This window comes from Vigna unguiculata, chromosome 9 (assembly GCF_037176805.1).
Source record: "Vigna unguiculata cultivar grain cowpea cultivar isolate G323 ecotype 2 chromosome 9, ASM3717680v1, whole genome shotgun sequence".
In the NCBI taxonomy this organism is placed as follows: Eukaryota; Viridiplantae; Streptophyta; class Magnoliopsida; order Fabales; family Fabaceae; genus Vigna; species Vigna unguiculata.
In genome coordinates, this window is record NC_140800.1 from 37,034,172 (window position 1) to 37,055,604 (window position 21,433).

Consider the following 21,433-nt stretch of genomic DNA (forward strand, 5'->3'; position numbering starts at 1 on the left):
AAACTTAGTCTCCTTCCATTTCCCAATTTCATTCCTATCTCCATTGCGTTAGGTCTACAAAATAAGAAACAAAAAAAAAAAAAAAGAAGCTTCTTTTCTAATTTTGACCCTTTAAACTTTAAAATCTTTACCCAAATAATAGCATAGTTAAAAATAGAAGAGATAAAATAGTGTCCTTATTTTATAAACTCTCAGTGTGTAATATATACACAATATGGTTCAGTGCCCTTTAAAATTTAAATAGACTGAAAGCATGTAGACCCAGTTCCAAAGATGTCAAGGACATTTTAGCCTATGAAAAGTATTTATCATCTTAAAATAAATTATCTTAATAGTTAAATTTTATTGTTATTATAGAATAAACCCAAATTAAAAGGTTTAACAATCACTAGACTAGACTCAAACTTTCCAATGACCCGTTAAATATGTGTAAAAATACTATATCCTACAAAATAACTATTTGGCGCATGAAGTGATATCCACTTTCTGATGCATATAGAAAACATAAACTTTTGTACTGGGTCCTAATCACTAATCAGTGAAGAGGTCCACCAAGGGCTTACCATTTTTCGGTAGTGGTCATTTCATACCGATGACGACCGTGAAATAACAGGTAAAAGAAAACCATAATTTCTATGCAGCCTCGTCTGAATCACTGCACACAATAGTGGGTCCAAGGACATGCAGAATGACATTCTATATCCCTAACACTATCAAAGACGATTTATTATACAGAAATTCATCCTGTACAGAAAGCAAATCACAATTGGAAGAATAAAGCATCAGTTCAAAATGAAATTATTTGGAGATCTTCTTTGCCTGACCGCATAAAAACCAATCCAACCTATGGGACCTAACAATCATAATGGCTGAATCTCCTACACCTAGAATTCAGAGAGGCAATGAGCACTCTATAATTGCCTTTTGTACAGTCTATTTTAAAAAATATATAAAGCAGGGAATGTCACGGTGCCATATCAATCTATAGATGAGATGAACTGCTATACTCTGCCAATTAAATTATAGATAGCTCTGGCATAGCAACAAAACCAGCCATGCCAAGATCACTTGCATACTATTTGCAGAAGTGCAGCTCTTTCCCTACAAGTTTGCCTTTGAACTTACCTTCTCGCAGTTGCTATCCTATGTCTCCGTCGTCTTCTAGACCTTCCTATCAGTATCCTGTGGAGTCTACGTCCAGACACAGCAGCAGAACCTGCAGATGCCACACTCTGAAAACCAAAGCGATCAACATCGAAAGAATCTCCAGCACGATCCTGATTATATCTAATGTTCGGCAAAAAGTGGCCAGTTCTCCCCAAGCCAATGGACCTAACTGAGAAAAAATCATCCTCTAGATATTCATCGTCTGAGTCATACTCATCACTATAAAAGGCATGGTCATTTGGCTCCAGCACATAATCCCCCAGTACCATAGCCCCTGGTGTTGAAGATAAAATTGTGCTAATAACATCATTTCGTTCTCTTTCACACTCAAACCTCTTCCATTTTTCTTCTTTTATTGGGTCCACTTCTCGGGGTCGTGCAAATGGATGCTTAGACTTAACATGTTTCCTAAGCTCCTTGTAATTCCCCACAAAAGAGCAGTCATCCTGCATGCAACTTCTTTTCTTGGCATTCAGAGACTTCCTTGCGGCTTCAACCACTGTCCAACCTTTCACCTGTCGGCGACAAAGGGGGCAAAGAAGCTCAGGAACTTCAGTGTTGTCTTTAGATTCACCTGCGCTTAAATCAAGATTTGAATTGTTTGCTTCTAACTGCAAACTTTGAACAGATGTTGCTTTAGTATATGCTTTTTTATATTGTTCAAAACAGTTTGAATAGCGATGACTTGTAGCACACATATAAGGGCGACAACCCTTGTCATAAGACGAACAAAGCAGGAGAATGGCATTGTGAGGGACCTCCATACATACAGAGCAGGTTGCATCTTCCCAATCTTTCTTCTCCGATGCTTTAGAAGAGCACTTCTTTACATTAACATCTTTCATATTTTTTCTTGCACAAGACAAAAGACATGGTGATGACTTCCGACCTTGAGACTTGTTCCGCAACTTACCAACTTTAGCCATTTACAAACTGAACCTGAAACTAATCAAGGAAAGACATCACTATAGGTCTTTTAGAATGGAGAGAAATTGTAGAATAATAAATTAAAATGTCAGTCATTCCAAATACAATCGTCAAATGTCTGAAGTACATATTTCACATTATACCATTTATGACATCGTAGAAATTTTTATAAAACCTAAAAATGTCTTTAGCAACAAACACAGGTAAAATGATCATAATGATTCAACCATTCTCGACAACTTTGGCAGTTACATCTAAGTCACAAATGGTAGGATAGTATTGAGTCCAGATTAAATAAAGGATGTTTAAATAACAAGTAGAAGCAGAAATTTAGGTCGTCCTTGCTCACCACAACTAGCACTAATCATGTGATTCATCTAGTGAATGTAATAGAGGGCATAAAAACACAGAACGTTCTATCATAAGCTCCTCACCACATTCTAACTTGAAGCACAATACACAACTAAGACAAAACAGCAAGCAAAGCTTCATTTTACAGAAAAATGAAATAAAATGATAACTACGAGGTAATGTGAAATAACACCTAATGAGTACAATCACTAGCTTGCAAAATTGTGTAACAAGCAGCACCACTACAAAAGACAACCAAAGGTGTGTAAAACCAACCGATCTTATATCATTCCCTATCACATATCATCAGATCGTCCTATGGAAATGGAATCTTAAACAAAACATACAATTAAAAGCTATATGATTGCCTTCACTCAATCTTTCTCAACTTGATTCATGTATTCACACTGCCAGACATCAGTCTTGATAACATTCGGTCTTATGGAAACGGAATCTTAAACAACACGTACAACAGAAAGCTATGTTATTGCTTTCACTCAATCCTTATCATCTTGATTCATGTATGCCAGACATCAGTCTTGATAACAGACAGTCATACGGAAATGGAATCTTAAACAACACATACAATAGAAAGCTATGTCATTGCTTTCACTCAATCTTTCTCATTTTGATTCATGTATCCACGCTGCCAGACATCAGTCTTGATCTACTATATTCATTTCCGTCGAGGATAGACACTGCAACCTTTATGACCCAAATTTCCTTCAGTTCAGTCACATCCTGATTTTATAGATCCAAGTTGCCATTTTTTTTTTGGATACACCAAATGAAGAACAATATAAAATGCATAAAAAAAGCTCTATAGAAATTAATAGAGAAAACTGTCATTGGTAGATACATCATTCATTAGAAAATGAATGATAGAAAATAACATAGTTAAAATAGCAATTTCACCTTAAATCGGGAAGAGTGGTAAAAATCGCATTTTGAATCAATGGATTTTACAAAATTATTATTCCATATTCTACAGCATTAAATTCATAAGTAATAACCCATTAAGTGGCAAGAAGCTTAACAAAAAAATTCCAAAACACATAAAGGTCAAGTACACATCAAAACCTTGCAAGGCAGAACATATTAAACACAACGAAAACAGAAATACTCTACTATTAGAATCTAGATGTCTGGTCCAGAAAACTTATCACATTATAATCACAAGGATCCACCAATACATACCTATTTTCAATTCCATCAACTTCATAATCCAAATAGAGGTTCAAACATATTAATAATGGTGGAAGACAAGCCCAGAACAGCAACAACTCAGATAACAGAGGAAGCAAACAGAGGAAGAACAGAGACCGGAAGAGTGGAGAGTGAACTTCATATGATGACTAGGGTTTCACCAAATCAAACAAATGAGCACACAGTGTTGGGTGTGTCACAAACAAGAAGAAATCGGGTTGGGAGAAAATTAGCCATAGGCAAAATAATAAAATTTATGGATTTTACTTGTTATGGCATTTAAATCAGGATGTCAGAGGGATTTACCTCAGTGAAGAATTTATCTATGATTTGAACTGCGGGGTGCAGTTAAAAAGGTAAAGCCGTGGGATTTGATGATTTAAATCCCAACTTTAACTACCATGAAAGAGAATCTACTTTTTTTCATCTCTTCTAAACCCATTTGCTTGTTTCTCAAGCTAACAAAAACTATATGAATAACCCCTACAGAAAGTTTATGCAGATTGCAATGTAAATCTTATAGATACAAAATTACTGGATACTTTATAACACTCTTCTTTATATTATCATTCTAAATATCCTTCATTTGCGACACTTGAGAACTATTTCAAAATGTCATTTAAAATGAGTAAGTAACAATACACATAATACATCTAATGCTCCTTCACATAAGAATAGGGTTTCCTTTTCAGAGATCGCAAACCGATTAAGATTTCCTAACTATAGTATCAGACTATGCATAACCAAGTAATGATTGTTTACTAGATGCTAATCATTCAGCAAAAAGGTCCAAAAAGGCTATGTGGATGGAAATTATTTTTAAGAAAATATCATCTATCAACGCAAGCATGTATGACTACTCTCTAATAATGCCAAAGACTTGAAATATAAAAGAACATCATGAATTGTGAATGTGGACCAATCATGAAAAAAACGAGGACAAAATGGATTACGAGTTCTGACATGAATACTAAATATTTAACCTATGAAAAAGATATAATGCAAATCCCTGTGGTCATAGAGATAGAAATAGTCAGATCAAGTAAAGGCATTGCCAAACCAAAGCCTGGGCCTATTAGTTTGTTACAATTCTTTTTTTAAGCCTTGGCCTGTTCTATTTAACCTGTTAGTTCGCCAAAATGTTTGTTTTTTCATTTCCACCAAACCAAACAACGCACATTTTTCAACATCACTTGATTTCTTCTCACATCCATGTCTTTCTCTTTTCTTTCCTCGTGAACAGCCAAGCTCTTTGATAACCACCCACAAAAGCTAGTCATTAAAAAGAGAAAAAAATTCAAATACCTCCACCAAGCAGACAACTCAATGCAGGACTTAGGCAACCCTTGATGGCAAAGTCCCCATCATAGCACCACCCTTAAAGTGGACGTCTCAAAAACTTTCACTAAATTTTGCTTCATGACATTACACTTAACTTTCTCGTTGGCCAAAACCCTCCATAACCCTTTCAAAAAAGGTCGATAACTAACTCTAATGCCAATCGATAAGCACCCAACTTTGAAGGCTAGTAGTTAACAGCAGAGAATCAAACACTTCGATATTCCACTAAGCATCCCATGCTACTCAACTCCCAATCACCGCTACGGAACTTACCATGAAACAGTCAAATATAAACTAGTAATTCTAACACTAAAACAAGGAAATCAATCAATCCAATCCAAAGCATATCAAATGACAATCAATAGAATAAAAATATACTCAACTCAACAAGTTTTATTGTTGACCTTGTTGAGTTGTCAAAATAATCTGGCATGCAGTCTTAAAACAAGTACAACATACAAAACATTGAAAAAGGCCAACTTTGATGACAACTTTTTTATTTCCAAAAACATCAACAAAGGTCTAATATACTCAAGAGAATTCAGTATCATCCATTAATACCATAAGTTCTGTCCTGTCATACCTCTTATAGGGTCTTACAAAGAAGCGAGGAAATAAGGTAGTTCCACTTGGCATGAAACAACCAACCTCTTGATTTGTTGGATTTTGAAGTCTCTCTTGATGGACAGAACTATTAAAATATCATCACATTTAAGTAAGCAAAAGATAGGTAGATACTGCATACATCTCAATGTAGTACTAGATAGCAAGCATTTAAAAACACATAAGCCACGTGTTCTCTGTAACTGTGTAACTGCAACACAACCACAACTTATAACATTTCTCGCAAATCTTAATATCAGGAATCCTCAATAATATCACATCCCACAGATGCACAGACACTAGTAATCCACCATTTTCACAGTGAAAGGGAAAAATAGAACATCCATATTCTTTTCTAACAGCACATCATCATCAAGACAATATGAGACCAAACTCAATGTCTAAGAAAGAATACACTAGCAATGTCGGTTAATAAGTTAACACTACATTGTTCTGGAGACAAACAATGCACCGCAGGCACATATGACAACAACAACCTGGTGGAAATGTACAGGACGTGCCATCAGTAAAAGAACCGAAACGAAATTATCCAAATTCCAAAAGAACAGTTCATACTATGTTTAATCCCATTACCTTACCGGTAGAGTCTATGTTTTCAAAAACACATCCATGGGCGAAAATCTAGATTACAACATGGAAACAAACAATTATGTCACTGTTGCTAAATGCGGAACTAAAATGAAAGGAGAAAGGTATAAGGAAAGGTTCAATATCTTAACACATTCGCGAAATTCAAGATCGTGGATCTAGTCTAGGCAGCATGCGGAAATGGAATCCTGAGGTGTAATTCATAAATCGAGGCCTCGCGCCAAAAGAAAAGGTTCTAAAAGCCCGTAAGATGCAGAAACATGGTCAAGATTGCAAAAAAAAAATAGAGAAAATAAAGAAAAAAAGATAAATGGAGGCATCTAATATCAGGAGAAGAGACAGTGGGAAAAACCCTCGCCAGAGAACGATTTGGAAGAAATGAGTACCTGGAACCGGAATTCTCCAAGAAACGGTTTGAGAGGCGTAGTTTTGTTGAAACAGTGGAAATGAAGGGAATCAGAGGGAGTGTTCCGATCTTCGCGCTCACGCTCCCCAAAATCCGATTATAAAAAAAAAAAAAAAAAGCTGGCAGAGGTGACGTGTGCTGGTACTGCAACACTTAACCTACACAACACTAGTTTCTTCTCACTTTTTCACCTTTTATAACTTCATCAAAATGAAAAGAGAAACGCTGCGTTTTGTGGGCTCATGAGCCTAGTTAACATGTTGTCCACTGCATCAGGCCCCATCTACCTTTCCACAAAAGCCCATTCATTCACTCTTTATTTGGTGTGGTTGTTCTCACATGAACTACATTAATAAAAAACAAGTGCTTGTTTTTTCAGTTTAGTTAGTTGTGATAATTGGAGTAAAAAACATCAAATTCTATACCATAAACACATAAGAAAAATTGGCAGGACTTTTATGATACTTTGTGAAAATAAGTAACTTGTGATTCATACTAAGTTGTGATTACATAATAATGTAAAAATTAATAATTATTTCTATGTTTAAATTAAACTCTTTATTCTTTATGTACAAATATGTACAACGAGTAAAAGATTCCATCTACAGAAAACAAAAAATAAAATAATTCATTGATAGGTTTTTCTTTGTTCATTTTATTTATTTAGTTATTTTATCATAAAATTATTATAAGAAGAGTTAAACTTACAACTTCTCTTATTTTATTTTATTTTCAATTCCACCAAATTAGTAGAAGGAAAATTAAACTCATAATATCTTCCGGCACTTTCAACTTTTGCTATTAAACAATTTTTATATTCACCTTTTTTTTATTTCCTAGTTAGTGTTTATGAAATTTAAAAGATAATTTATTATAGTTATTATTATATTGCAATTAATTTTGATTAGATTATAAATTAGCTATTAACTTACCAATTAGTTTAATTGATATAAAAGTGTTTGATAAGATATTTAAAGTAACTCATTTTAATAGATAGAAACTATTTTTAAAAACTTATAACTTGTATTTTATTTTATTTACCTTTGTCATTATCTTTTATAGTTTAATATATTCTATTGCTAATCTTAATTCACCTCATGATAATAAAAAATAAAAAATAATTATTCTAATTATCATTAAAATAAAAAATGATATTAAAATTATAAAAAAAAATATTCTTAAATAATAATTATAGAAACGCATTTATAATTATAAATAATTAATAAAATATTTTCTTTTTTGAGAGATAATTAGTTATTACTTTTTATTATTTGTTAAGTTTTTTTTAATTTTTTTATGTGGTTCAAATTAAAAATATATATATTATACAGTGAATAACATCTGTTTGATTTTTAAATTTTTATGTAATTCAAATTAAAAAATATATATTATTATTTATTAAAATAACTAATATTTGATTAATTCATTATATACAAAATTTACAGACAATAAAAATAAAAAAAAATGTAACAGTAATTTAAATTAACAAATATAAATTTAATTTTTATAAAAAATGGAAATATATATTGAAACTCATTCAATCGATTAGTTTAGACAAAAAAATTATTCAGATCGAAAAACACATAGAATTTTAAAAAATAAATATTAATATAAATTAAATTTACGTAATAATATTTATTTACAATAAAATATTTGTGTAATAAAATTTACATAGTTGTATTTTTTTATATTGTTTTATATTTATCAATTAGTTTTATCAAATACTTTTATCTTGTATTTGGACGAGAAATTTCAACAATTTCAAGAGATTAAAATATATTATATTTGAATTCTTTTTGAATTCTTTTTATTTTTTAAATAGTTTGTTTGGATAGAGTAATTAAAATGTCTTATATTTCAATCTTTTTATTTGGATAAAGAATTTAGTTTTTATTTCAAGGCAAACTCAACTTTAATATTGAGCCCGTACTGAGTTAGATCAACCTTCGACCTGGGATAACTCGCCTATACTTTTGGTCTGAGTCAACTCACGAAATTCAAACTGGGCTGATTAGGCCTAGCCTCCGGCCTAAGTCGACTCGACTTGACCTATAGCTCAGATCGATTCAGTTCGTCCTTCAGCCTAAGTTAACTCATTTTGACTTTCACTCGGGACAGACTTGGTTTGACTTCAGTCCAGACTGACTCGGCTCAACTTCGACCTAGCCGACTCGGCTCAACTTCAGTACGGCCAACTCGGCTCGTCCATAAGCCTAGACCGAATCGGCTCGACCTTCAATCTGAGCCAACTCGACTCGACTTCAGCCCGAGCCAACTTAACTGGAGTTCGACATGGATCAACTTGGTTCGACCTTCAACTTGGGATGTTTCACACTCAACTTTCGATCTAGGCCAACTCGAACTCGAGTCAACCTTCGTCTCAGACCAACTCGACTCAATCTTCACGAGTGGAATAATATTGAAGTGAAAAGTTGTGGAATATCAATTTTTTTTTTATTTTTATGGATATTTGATATTCTTCTATTTTATTAATTTGAAATAGCATACAAAATTCCTTACATTTAAATTTATTTCTAATTACTTTAACCAAACAAATATTTTAATATAAAGAATTTTAAATTTTTTAAATAACTGAATTACTAAACAAACGAGTAGCTTATCAATTCATAACTTATAGATGGGAGCTTATCAATTCTATTTTATATTAATTATATATATATATATATATATATATATATATATATATTTGTCTTTATTTTTTTTTTTAATTGCTCAAGTGTTGGGTGGGTGGTTACGAAAATATTTTTTTCATGTCAAAAGGAAGAACATAAATATATTTTTTTTGTGATTTGAATTATATATACATTAGTGTGAGGTGTAAAAACAATACTCGTTTTTGTGGTTTTTGAATTGAGGTTTTGAGTTTGTTTTGTAGAATTTGGAATTCACCTTGACAATGTTCGAATGTGACTTTCAAGATCGTTAGTTACAAATATTAAAGTGAGTAAATTTAATTAACTTATCGAGTTAAAAATAAGTTAAATTAATTTTGTTAATCAAAAGTTTTGTAACCAGGTTTGACCATTATTGTTCATTTAAATCTATTTTATTCTCTCCAATTATGCTATATATGTATTATAGTACTATGATCTAATCCACCTATTATTATTTCACATATTTATTGTAAATTAGTCATAATAAGAAAGTGATATTATAAATATAGAAAGTGAAAATCAAAATAACAATTTATACAATTGAATCAATAAATAAGTTTGGCATTAAAATCATTCAAACATTACTGAACAAAAGTTTAGTCTTAAAAACTAGTTAATTATTGGTGTGTGTAATTAAAAGTAGTAAGCTGTTACGATAAAACAATATAAAGAATTGTTATTTGTAAGTTATAAGTCAATTCATGTTGAAAGTAACTTGAACTCATTTAAGCCACTAGTTAACTGAAATAAATTTAAATTGATTCACATCTAAAAAAAAACAATCTTGACACATCTCTTGTACGTCTCTTCCTTGTAAAGTTTGAGGTTGTTGGTAATTGAGGATGTGTCCATATTGTAGATTGATGAAACTGAAAGATAGTTTGATTTATTATCAAAACCATTATAGTTAACAAAATATTTTGATAGAACCTAGACTCCAAATATTTTACCTAAATTTAGTCAAGTAGTTTAAAAGGGGAAGCTCCCAAATCTACAAGCGAAGTGGTGGATAGGAATGAAAAAAAAAAAAGTAATACACTGATAAATATGAAAAAAAACGTGAATAAAAATCTACATACAAATAACAATTTGACACCTAAGCCAATAAAATAACAAGAAAACAGAAGCATGATGTAAGTTATAGAAGCGAATAAAAGTTCAAGTAAAACTTTGAGCGAATATGTTATTATATATAGGCATTCATATTTTTGATTTTAAGGTCAATGATATAAACATGATTTAATAATTATCATTTGCTAGATTTATTATGATTATATTATAGTAGATATTTGATAGAAAATATTGTTATTAAATTTGATCTTTTATATGATTACGAATAATAAGGAAAACGAGGCAAAGAATGAAACTCATGCGACAAGAAAAGTAACTGTATCAAACAAGAAGTCGTTGTTGAAGGTGAGAGAAAATGAGGACATAAAAGGAATAGAAGATGGGTAGAGGAAGGAGTGAACCTTGACAACGTTTTTCCACTACTAGATTTTCCATGTCATGAAATCCTTCTTCCCCTCTTATAGTTTTTCCTTCTATTTATGTTTTGTAACTTTTATGAAATACTAGAATAACGATTGTTTTGTCACTCACTTGATGTAATATAATAGTCTGTTCCTGATCTGGTTTTCTTTTTTTATATAATTACTGATTTGGTATTATAATTTTTTGAGTTTGTTCAATTTGGTATCCGAATTTTTGAAATATTCAATTTGATATCCAAATTTTATAAAGGATTCATTTCAGTATCTTCCATTAAATACTAGTTAACATCGTTTATGTTGTGTTGAGATGATACTGTGCATCGAAAATTTATATTTATCAAATAATTAGAAGGAAACAAAATTGTCATGGATGAAAGGTTCATGATTTATTATGTGACAAGTTGAATACTTTTCCCTATTCCTATAGTTTATCTCTTATCAATGTTTTACCCTTCTCCTTCAAATTATTCCTTTGTTTATATCTAGAGTTTACTACATCTCATGGCAACACTCCATTACACTACATTTTTCTCAACAAAACCCCTTTTTTCTAAGCCTGGTTATGTTCCTAAACCATCCCCAACAACACAAAAGAAAAAGTTGTTGATCTATTTTGCAAAAGTGTGAGAGAAAACTGAAGTGAAGATGGTGAGAACAGTTTTGAGAGTGAAATGAAGGAAGTGAAAGCAACAAGTACACATGAAGTTCCGAAATCCGCACACAGCACTCTGTATGTGTCATTGGGCAACAACTCTGCATGTAGCAGTGAAAGAACAATGAATGGTGATCATGTATCCCTTAGAGGAAAAACTGTTAAATATGTGCAAGGGTGCCTTCCAAGCTTGGTTTCATGGCGAGGAAGAGAAAGCTTCTTGTTCCACTGCAATGAACGACCCCCACACCTTCCACCTTCGTCCTCTACAATCTACTTGATAAATGTAGCTTCAAATTCCACCACAAACCCTAATTTCCACCACAATGTCTCAAACTCGTCCTCCCTTTCTCTACCACGAACCCTAATTTCCAAATCCACATTTAGATTTAAATTCTCTTTGCTTAATTTTTTTTCAATTAATGTAATAACTCATTTTTTTTTACTTAAGAATTTCCTTTTACAATAAATCGACGTGCACATTTCTACTACATTTTTTATGCAGAGTGCCACCTCAACACAACACAATACAAACTGTGTTAATTGATATTTAACGGAAGGTACTAAAATAAACCTTTTCAAAAAATTGAAATATCAAATTGAACATTTCAAAAGTTCAAGTACCAAAATTGAACAAATCCAAAAAATTAAGATATAAAATAAGTAATTATATCTTAATTCTTGTGTTCATAACATATAAAGATTATATATGTATCAAAATTTAAAGCTGAATTCAAACCGAGTGAAATAAATAAGAAATTTCACTTCAATAAATGGCCCATTTAAAGAGAACAATTTTATTGTTTATAGAGAAAGCATATATATTAGAAATTGGTGAAATACAAGGGTTCCCTTAAGTTCTAATTGAATGAGGTAATCTTAAATGCAAAGATCATAACATGAATTTTAATTTAATCTAAGGTAATATTCAATGCAAACATGAATTAATTTAACCTTTTAGTCTCGAAAGTTTTACATTAACCCAGTAATAAGACCGGTTTAAATATATATATATATATATATATATATATATATATATATATTTGAATAAATGAATAAATGCAAATTTTACTTTAAAATTAAAAATTATAAAATTAAATTAGACTTAAAAGTCTAATTTATAACATTTAGGTTGGACATTGTAACTTTTGCTCTTATGCGAAAGTCTTGTAAGACATATACTTTATAATTTTTTACATGCACTTTCTATAAACTTGTTGGCAGAAAATATGTTTTCAAGACAAAAAAAAAAACTTTTATTCATTTAACTTAATTTTATGGCATATGAGCATGTTGTAATATAAAGACTTTTTTTATAAGACTCGCATTTGATACTTATATCCTCAAGTTCTCTTGCATTGAAAATGCCGCAAATAATCTGTTTGTGCAATAGCATCAGACCAAAGACAGTTTAGAGACCACGCAAAAGAAATGGATTAAACAAAATTTTGGACATAAATACAAACAGTACGCAATCAAGATGTACACAAACAATGACATGCTAATAATAATAAATAAATAATATGTACAAATAGAATCGTCACCAATTCTTGCTACACTATTGCTCCTGAGTTAAGCAAGCCCTATAGTTTTTTCGCCTGTCAGGTAATATGAGTGGAATGCAAGGTTAGCTTTTTCAGCTGGAAGTTGATCCTCCACCTTTGCTACAACGGACAAATCATCAGAGTAATTAGATAACACATTGATCATAATTATCCGATAGGATATCGCCTAGTTGATAACTTAGTTCTCTGGTGTGCCAAGTCACGCGTTAGATCCAAAGTCATGCAGAAAAATGGATACAAGTTGCAATTAAGCAAACTCTGAATGCTACAACACGAGCCAATGAATGATTTCTGCAGTCATGGACCCTAGATGAACCCCAGCAACTTCCAGACTGAACATTGGAAATGTTACACGCAATGAAGGACAGAACTGTCATCGAAGAGTAAAATAATCAAATACGCCACTCAGACAGATAAATTCAACCTATACTCCAATGATTTGCACAAATGGATGATGCAATGTTATTTGAGTTATGAATGGAAGCCTTATAAGGATAGACAAGTATGAAAACAGCCATTTTTGTATATAAATTCAGGTGCCATGATAAAAAGAGAAAATTCGTGGAAAAATGAGACAGTATGCATTTACCTCCATATAATGCTTCATAGTTGAAGATAGCATGGTTAACCCTTCCGGCCAAGAACATGAGGAAACGAAGAACCAGAGGTCTGAGAAAGTGGCCTTTGGACAAATGAATGGTTTAGAAGTTGAGCAGCGGTGGGACGATCATTTGGATTAACTTGAAGGCACTGCAGGATAAAATCGGTTGCATCTCTCGAAAGGGAGTCAGGAATAGATGGTGGTACACCTTTTCCAATTTTAAATAATGCCTGCATCTGTTGTTTTAAGAGATTAATTAAAACTCAACCGTCAAAGCCAGCAATAATTCAATTTGAGACATATTAATAATGTCAAAAACCAAAATATTCTACCTAATATAAAACGTGGGACACCGAACATAGACAAAATTCATAAGTTGATGGAAAAAGATACACAAACATCCATTAAAATATATTTTTCTTTGCCCAGTTCTTCTTTTATTACATATAAATTAGTAAAATAATATATCATAAATCACACCAGTAGGTCTCTTTTGGGTGTTCTTTTTACTATTTAAGTGTATTTGTATCAGTACTCTTTACAAAATATATGTTAGCCTGAATAGTTACAAAACAGAAAAGTAAAAAAGAATGTAAAGGCGAACACATGAAACAGAAAATAAATAAATAAAAATTATGGAATTAAAATCAGAAGTGAAACTGTGAGAACTGAAGAACCTCCCTAGAGACAGAAAAAGCAAAATAACGTGTCGCATGATCACCCTTCCTGTGAACTAACAATAGTAACGTAAGTTAAGTAGCAATAATATGACATGTACCCATTCCAAATCACAGTACGGAAGTTGGCCTGTTAACATCTCCAGTACAGTGCATCCCAGACTCCATATATCAGCTGGAAGCCCATAACCCTTGTTCTTTCCTTTCACAACCTGCATATTTCAGATTAAGAAATTGATATAGCTATCAGTAAATCAAAAGACGAAACACCCAAAATGAGAAAAGTTAAGAAAGTATTAAGGTTTCAAAAGCAAAGGGAAGCTTATTTCCATATATAAGAAGGCGATAAATTATTGAAACAAGACATGTATAATCACTACCACTATCAATAATTACATCCAGCTGTTTATTACATTGATCAAGCCATATGTAAAAAATGGGACAAAGCAAAGAAAAAGGTAAAAATTAAAATTTTCATATTCTCTAATAATCTCATTTACAAAATGTGACATGATCTAATGTTACTACGGAATTTATTTCGATGGAGTTCGAATAATTCCTTGGACTCAGGGTTTTAGACCAGTAGCACAATGAATACAAATAATTTTAACTGTGACAACTAATTTCATTTAATAAGTGTACAGTTTACATATAAATGAGAGTGAGCGGAAACTAGTGTCAGAGTCATGCATCTAGCTATTAACATAACCAGTTACTGTTAAGGAAATGAATTTGAAGTTTGGAGCCATGTACACGCTCCATTAATAGATTTGGCAGAAGTTTCCATTATAAAGTATTTCTGTTCTGGTCAAAAGTAAAGATTGAAGGCAAACCTCCGGGGCCATCCAGAATGCTGTACCCTTCATTGATTTAACGTCATTCATTTTGGTTGCCTGAAAAACAAATCATAAAATGAAGTCAGAAAAATTGAAATGATAAGAAATTTAACATTACTCAGACATCTATAACTGATATCAAAATATTCTAGAAATAAAAGAAACCCTAGATCAGGAAACATAAATGGAAGAGAATGAATACCTTGGCCAATCCAAAATCTGCAAGCTTGACAGATCCGCTTGCATCCACCAATATATTTGCACATTTGATATCCCTTAAATCGGGGAAATATAATTTAGAAAATATTTACAATGATAGTTTCATCCCAATTACATAACTGGTACAGGAATGCATAAAATAGGATATCAAATGAAACCCAAGCAATAACCCAAAGACAAAATCTGCAAAACTGAAATTTCCCACATGCATGTAACCATTCAACCTGATCTTAGTCTGATATTGAAGAACATGATTTTCGTTTTTAATTATTTCAATTTGAAGCCCAACGTAACTAACAACTGGAAGAAACTAATAGGCCATCCACAAATACCGGACTATTAGCATCAAAAGGTAGTAGTTTGAGGCACGGAAATAATTGGACATCTTCTCCCTCCAAGATTCTTCTGTCCAACTCACTCCTCAACTCTCTTCTTTGGCCAAATAAGTAAAACGCAATTCAAACAATGAAAATAGAGCAAAATTTGACCAAAAAATAAAAACAATCCAGGCAAATAACAAGAAGAAAATAAAACAAATGCCACAAGTTATTTACAAAGTATATATTGCAACTACAAGACAGGACGCAAAAAGTGAAAGTTCTTTTGAAGAAAGGAAAGCAAGAACCATAGAACTCTTGCCAGCATCGTTCTAGAGAAATGAACCATACTGTGTGATTCAAAACCATGATTACCATGGAAAGTACAAGTCATATACAGGATTAAAAAAATAAAATAAAATATAGTCACCTGTGAACCACATTTCGATCATGAAGATACTTCATACCATGCAGAATCTGTCTTGTATAGGCAGATACTTGGGAATCTCGAAGAGTATACTTTTGGTAGAGGCTTCTAAGGGAACCTTTGGTTACAAACTCAAGAAAGATGTACAGCTTTGATTCATCCTGTAAAACATTGAGCAAAGTGTAAAATACAAATCATTTTGAATTATTAGAATTGCATTTTATTTTACTAGTAATTGCAGTCATGTGAATCCTTCACCATACAAACATTAGACTACATTTCATGGCCCATCATAACATCACGCCCTGATTCTTAACTACAAACATTCCGCTTATATTAGAAATCTTGTAAGAAGTTTGAGTCTTTGAAATGCGATAGGACCTGATTTCATTGGCAAAATCTGTGATGACAACTTCCAAATAGATTTAAAAATAATAGTAAACAATAAGAAGATATGAACTTGAACATAACAGAAGAAAACGAGACAAAACAGCAAATCTCAACCTGTAAACAGCAAGGAAATGTAAAAATGAGCATAAGACAGAAAAGGAAATCAGAAGAAGAAAGTACCATTTCTGTGCCATAGTATTGAACAATATTTTCATGCTCAAACTGACTCAAAAGTGCTATTTCCTGAGACAGAAGAAAAAGACAAATCTGAGAAAATAAACATAGTGGGAGAAGCATGAAGAACAGTAACATCTCAAATGATCTAATGGGGTACTGCACAAGATAGCATAATATTTATCTGATAAAACTTTTCAAAGAAGTATTCCATTATTGGAAAAGCGTGCAAAAAAAAAGAGTTATAAAGCAAAAAAGTGTAAGCCCCTCACCTGCTCCAGTTGATATACACTTTGCTTTCCCTGAGTCCCCTGATCGAGCAATGAAACTTCTTTTACAGCGAAAAAGAAGCCATCACTACAGTGATTCAGAAAGCATAATAACATGTTAGTAGATATCACTTGCACAATAACATAAATAGATGCTAAATCGTTGTAAAGCTTGGCTTCCAATTTTGTACAGAAAAAAAAAAAATTGAAGCAGCAATTTGATAGGAAGATGCTAAATTAAAAATTATCTTTTGAGATGTTTTTTGGATTTGACAAAAATCTGGCACTAAATCGCAATTACAATGTCTTGCCCCTGCAAAATCTAGCTCACTTCATTAATTTTTTCTATAGTTCTCTTTAACTAAGATTTTAAATATGTTTTAAATTGTTTATTCAACTAGATAGAAGCCATCTGTACCATTGCATCAATTTCGCATAGTGTCCAAATAACAATCTAAAAAGGTCAAAGTCATTTCCTAATCGGGATGAATAATAGAAAACTTGCAGAATTTAATTTCAGAAATTCTCTTTATCACTACTCAAAAAAAGGCTACCGACAAAGTATATTAAAAAAGACAATAGCAGGGATCCTACACAGCATGAAACTATTAAATGTTTAAAAGAACAGTTTTCTTAAGTATTGTCTTTAGGGTAATGGTTAAGACATCAAATGTAGAAAGTTTTTTTTAGGAAATTTATCAAAGAAAATCAAAAGCAATAGAAACTTCACACACACACTAGTTTTCATCTCACGTCAAACAGACATTGGACACAAAGACAACCCCACACAAAATAAAAGGATCGCTGTCATCGTGCTCTTTTGTCTGAATATCCTCGACTGACTAACATTTTTGAATTAGGTAACCAAAATCTGGAAGTTAATAAACGATGCAGACATATTGGATGAGATGGAAAAAAACCATTTTAGCTCGTCTTCAACAAAAAGGGAAGCAATAGAATTCGAATATATCATAAGCCCTTGTGCTCCTATTCTGGCCAAATATGAGAAGAAATGAAATATTTGATAATATTATCAGATACACTGCAAAATGTTTTCCACCTTCCCACCCAAAAAGAAAGTTTGCTTCAGGACACAAACTGACAATTGCTGAATCAGTTAGCTCAATTCAAAAGACGTCAACCTGCAGATTCAACGAGTTGGTTCAAGACCTATTGGACACAAGTGTGTAACATTCATCTTTAAAAAAATTGTGTAATAATCATTACTTGTGTTATCATTGGAACACCATAAAAAAGATTACTTGTGTTATCATTGGAACACCATAAAAAAGTATCAGTTTCTACAGAACAGCTAAGTCTCGCTCTTACTAATTCTGCTCAAGATAACCATTACCTACTCTTTATTTTAAAACATTTGAGTAAATATCGGATCTGGGTACGTGTTATCGGTGCATCATATCACCCACTTCTTAATTTGACAGAAACCATAACAGCACAGCCTTACCTATTTTATTTTCGTATTCACACTCACACAGCAACATTCTTGAACTAACCTTACATCCAAATCATAAACTCCAAAACTACAAACGCATTAACCCCGCCGTCAATCCCATCCACCTCATTCAAAATTTAAATTGGAAATCTCCAAAATTGCATTTAACGTAATAGAATTTTAAGTTTTAAAAACCTTCTCTACCAACTACCACTAAAGGAAAACATCACAACAAATATCCACAGCCACAATAGGAAAGGGAAGCACGCCGCACGTGCTAAAGTAGACCAGTTTTTCGAATGCCAGATAAAATAAATTGGCTGAAGGAGAGAAAAACTAATTGTGTATCTATGTGGATCATTGAAATGTTTATATAATGCATGTATGTAATTGTGCATGAACTTCCAAGTGCAAATCCCGTATAATAATAATAGTTTTAAATTTATAAATAATAAAAAAATAAGAGTATAGATGATGACGCATAAGAGAGAATGAAAAGTGAAGGGTGAATAGAATGCACTTACTCAGAAATTCCTTCATAAACGGTGCCAAACGAGCCACCCCCAAGAAACTCACCCTTCTGCCAACTTCCGGCGGTAATAATCCGCTTGATTCTCCCTTGCGGAGAAATATTGTTGGAGGTATGATCCGTGGTACTACTAGAAGAATCATCTTCGTTCGACGTGGAAAACGAACATGATTCCGAAAGCCCAGCCACGATCTCCGCAATCCTCGCTGCATTATCCACATTCTCTTCCTCTTCCCTCTTCGGGCTCGCTCTATCCACTTCCCCTTCTTCTTTCTCCGATACCTCCCTCTCTACTCCCCCTAGCGGTGCATCATTCTCTACTTCCCTCGTATGCTCGGAGTGCTTCAACGATAACCCTTCACCAATCGGAGCCAAATCCCTCAAAAGGTCCCACGTGGAACACGAGCTATCATCCACCATCTGAACTCTCACCCCCGGCGGCGGCTTCAGCATCGGTGGACGAGCACCCTTAATACCAGTGCTCGACTCATCTGCCTCCAAAACCCTAACCCCATCTCCTAATTTTTCACTAAATTCACTATCCTCTGGTGGTTTTACTATTCTCTCCTCGTTTACCTTCGGTACTTCTTCTTCTTCTTCGTCCTCTTCCTCTTCCTCGGGAATATCGAGGTTTTCGAGATTCAGTCTCGGGAGGATATCCGAAGAGGAACGAAACTTCATGGCTTCCCAGGCCGCAGCGGGAATAGAGAAGTCTTCTGGGCCGGAGAGGCCCAAACTCCGGCAAATTCGATCGAACTCTCCCTCGACGCCCTCGATTCGGAAGCTGGTGCGGTCGTAAAACTCCATAGAGCGCGTGTAGAGTGCTTCGTCGGAGGTAGACGATCCGGCGTCGTATTCAGAGTACTTGAGAGCGTTGCGGCGCTCGAGCTTGGGCTTCCTCCGCGGGTTTTTGCGATCCATGGCCTTGGTGCGGTTGCGGTGCTCAAAAATCCGAGATAGGTGATGCATCTGAATCCATCTAAAACGACGCCGCCAATGGCTTGAGCAATCGGTTGTGAAACTGAAGGGTTTGAAGAGATGTAGAGAAAGATTTGTAGTTTTCTATGGCTCTTGTGTATTGGTACGATGTTAGAAACGAAAAGCGCTTGAAGAGGGACAAAGTAAACGGAGCTGACCAGAGAGGAATGAGGGATTGATCGAGAGAGAAAGTGAAGAAAGACTGCACGCACAAGACCAGTAAACGTCGTTGAACTGGAAACACAAAACGCGGTGCCACATCGACGACCCTTGCATGACTTGGATTGCCCCCACTGCATTTTATTTTTTTTTAAATCCCATGAATAATAGGCAATAAGATTTTATTTAAAAATATTATTACCAAATTTAACTGATATTCCAATCATGTCGACTCAAGAAATATAAGTATTTTTTTTAATTAAAAACCCAATCGATTTATTCTACTTTCCAAACATTTCATTTCAGACATGGATTTTGATTAAAGAATCTCAATGTTATTAATTATTTTAATCGATGCCTAAAAACACCGATCATTAATTACTTTTTTTAATTTTTAGCCTCATTTCTTTAGCAATATATATGTATGATATTATAAATGGAGAGGTGAGATCATTCATAAGAGTTCGTGTTAATTTTTGTTAAGAATCTTTTCGGAATATCTTTATCGGAGAAAATTGAGAGTGTTAGGTAGGTTAATGAATTTCTCTCTAAACAATTAATGCCTACACAAGATTTTTCACGTGGTTATTTAACATTTTCCCATTTAAAAAACTTCATGTAGTTTTTAGCACATGAAGTGTCATTAACATTGACGATAATAATTACGAAATTTACAATAAAATAAACAACTAGTTTTGAGACTATAATACAGTATTATTTTACAATAGGTCGTCCTAATATAGAACCTTCATTTATCTAAGTCATTTTAAACAATTTAATCTATCAAAATCAATAACACGTATAAAGTAAGAAGAGTTATAAATTTATAGATATAAAATTTAGGGTTAAATATGTTTTTGTCCTTCAAGTTTAAGTGAATTTTGGAATTAGTCTATCTTCGAAACTTTGTACCAATTTAGTCTTTCATCTTTAGAAATGTGTGGATTTAGTTCTTCTTACCAACTTTTGTTAACTTTATTTGACATTTTAAACGCATTTTATAATAATATTTGAGTTAACACTGAAACGAAAATGTATCAAACTGTGTAAACAATTCAAATACTATCATGAAATGCGCTTAAAACGTCAAATAAACTTAACATAACTTGGTTAAAAGACCTAAATTCACGTATTTTTAAAGATAAATGACTAAATTGGTCAAAAGTTTTGAAAATGGACTAATTCCAAATTTCACTGAAACTTGAGGGACCAAAAAAATATTTAACCCTAAAATTTATAGCTATTGAGCATAAATATTCCAAAAATTTCAATTACATGAAATCAAATATAATCTTAGACCTAAATATGTTAAAGCCATATTCTTTAATGTGTACAAATATTAAAAAAAAAAGGAATTTGCTTTTAAAAGTTTATTACAAAATGTTGTCTACTCGGATAATTACTCATAT

At 32.8% G+C, this 21,433-nt stretch overlaps 2 protein-coding genes across 4 annotated transcripts; both read right to left on the reverse strand.

Moving 5' to 3' along the window:
- Nucleotides 1-766: 766 nt before the first annotated feature.
- LOC114164048 (uncharacterized) lies at nucleotides 767-6,774 on the reverse strand. Of its 3 annotated transcripts, XM_028048520.2 has the most exons (3): nucleotides 6,591-6,774; nucleotides 5,576-5,683; nucleotides 767-2,106 (listed from the first exon to the last, which is right to left on the reverse strand). In XM_028048520.2, exon 3 carries the CDS (start codon nucleotides 2,091-2,093, stop codon nucleotides 1,122-1,124), a length of 972 nt encoding a protein of 323 aa, XP_027904321.1. In that variant the 5' UTR covers nucleotides 2,094-2,106; nucleotides 5,576-5,683; nucleotides 6,591-6,774; the 3' UTR covers nucleotides 767-1,121. The 3 variants fall into 3 exon arrangements, with proteins under 3 accessions (XP_027904321.1, XP_027904320.1, XP_027904319.1); XM_028048519.2 differs by lacking the exon at nucleotides 5,576-5,683; XM_028048518.2 differs by lacking the exon at nucleotides 5,576-5,683 and having other exon boundaries at nucleotides 767-2,112.
- A 6,066-nt stretch (nucleotides 6,775-12,840) lies between these two features.
- LOC114163058 (mitogen-activated protein kinase kinase kinase 1-like) lies at nucleotides 12,841-20,140 on the reverse strand. The gene is made up of 9 exons (XM_028047120.2): nucleotides 18,883-20,140; nucleotides 16,909-16,993; nucleotides 16,643-16,705; nucleotides 16,076-16,233; nucleotides 15,312-15,384; nucleotides 15,107-15,166; nucleotides 14,375-14,485; nucleotides 13,585-13,832; nucleotides 12,841-13,365 (listed from the first exon to the last, which is right to left on the reverse strand). Exons 1-8 carry the CDS (start codon nucleotides 19,854-19,856, stop codon nucleotides 13,620-13,622), a joined length of 1,737 nt encoding a protein of 578 aa, XP_027902921.1. The 5' UTR covers nucleotides 19,857-20,140; the 3' UTR covers nucleotides 12,841-13,365; nucleotides 13,585-13,619.
- Between the last annotated feature and the right edge of the window lie 1,293 nt (nucleotides 20,141-21,433).

Coding starts and splice junctions, on each gene's coding strand:
- LOC114164048 (XM_028048519.2), bottom strand. CDS start 2,093: ATGGCTAAAGTTGGTAAGTTGCGGAACAAGTCTCAAGGTCGGAAGTCA.
- LOC114163058 (XM_028047120.2), bottom strand. CDS start 19,856: ATGCATCACCTATCTCGGATTTTTGAGCACCGCAACCGCACCAAGGCC. Junction 15,385..16,075: donor GATCGAAATGTGGTTCACAG/GTGACTATATTT, acceptor CCCCGATTTAAG/GGATATCAAATGTGCAAATA. Junction 13,833..14,374: donor CGTACTGTGATTTGGAATGG/GTACATGTCATA, acceptor TTAAAACAACAG/ATGCAGGCATTATTTAAAAT.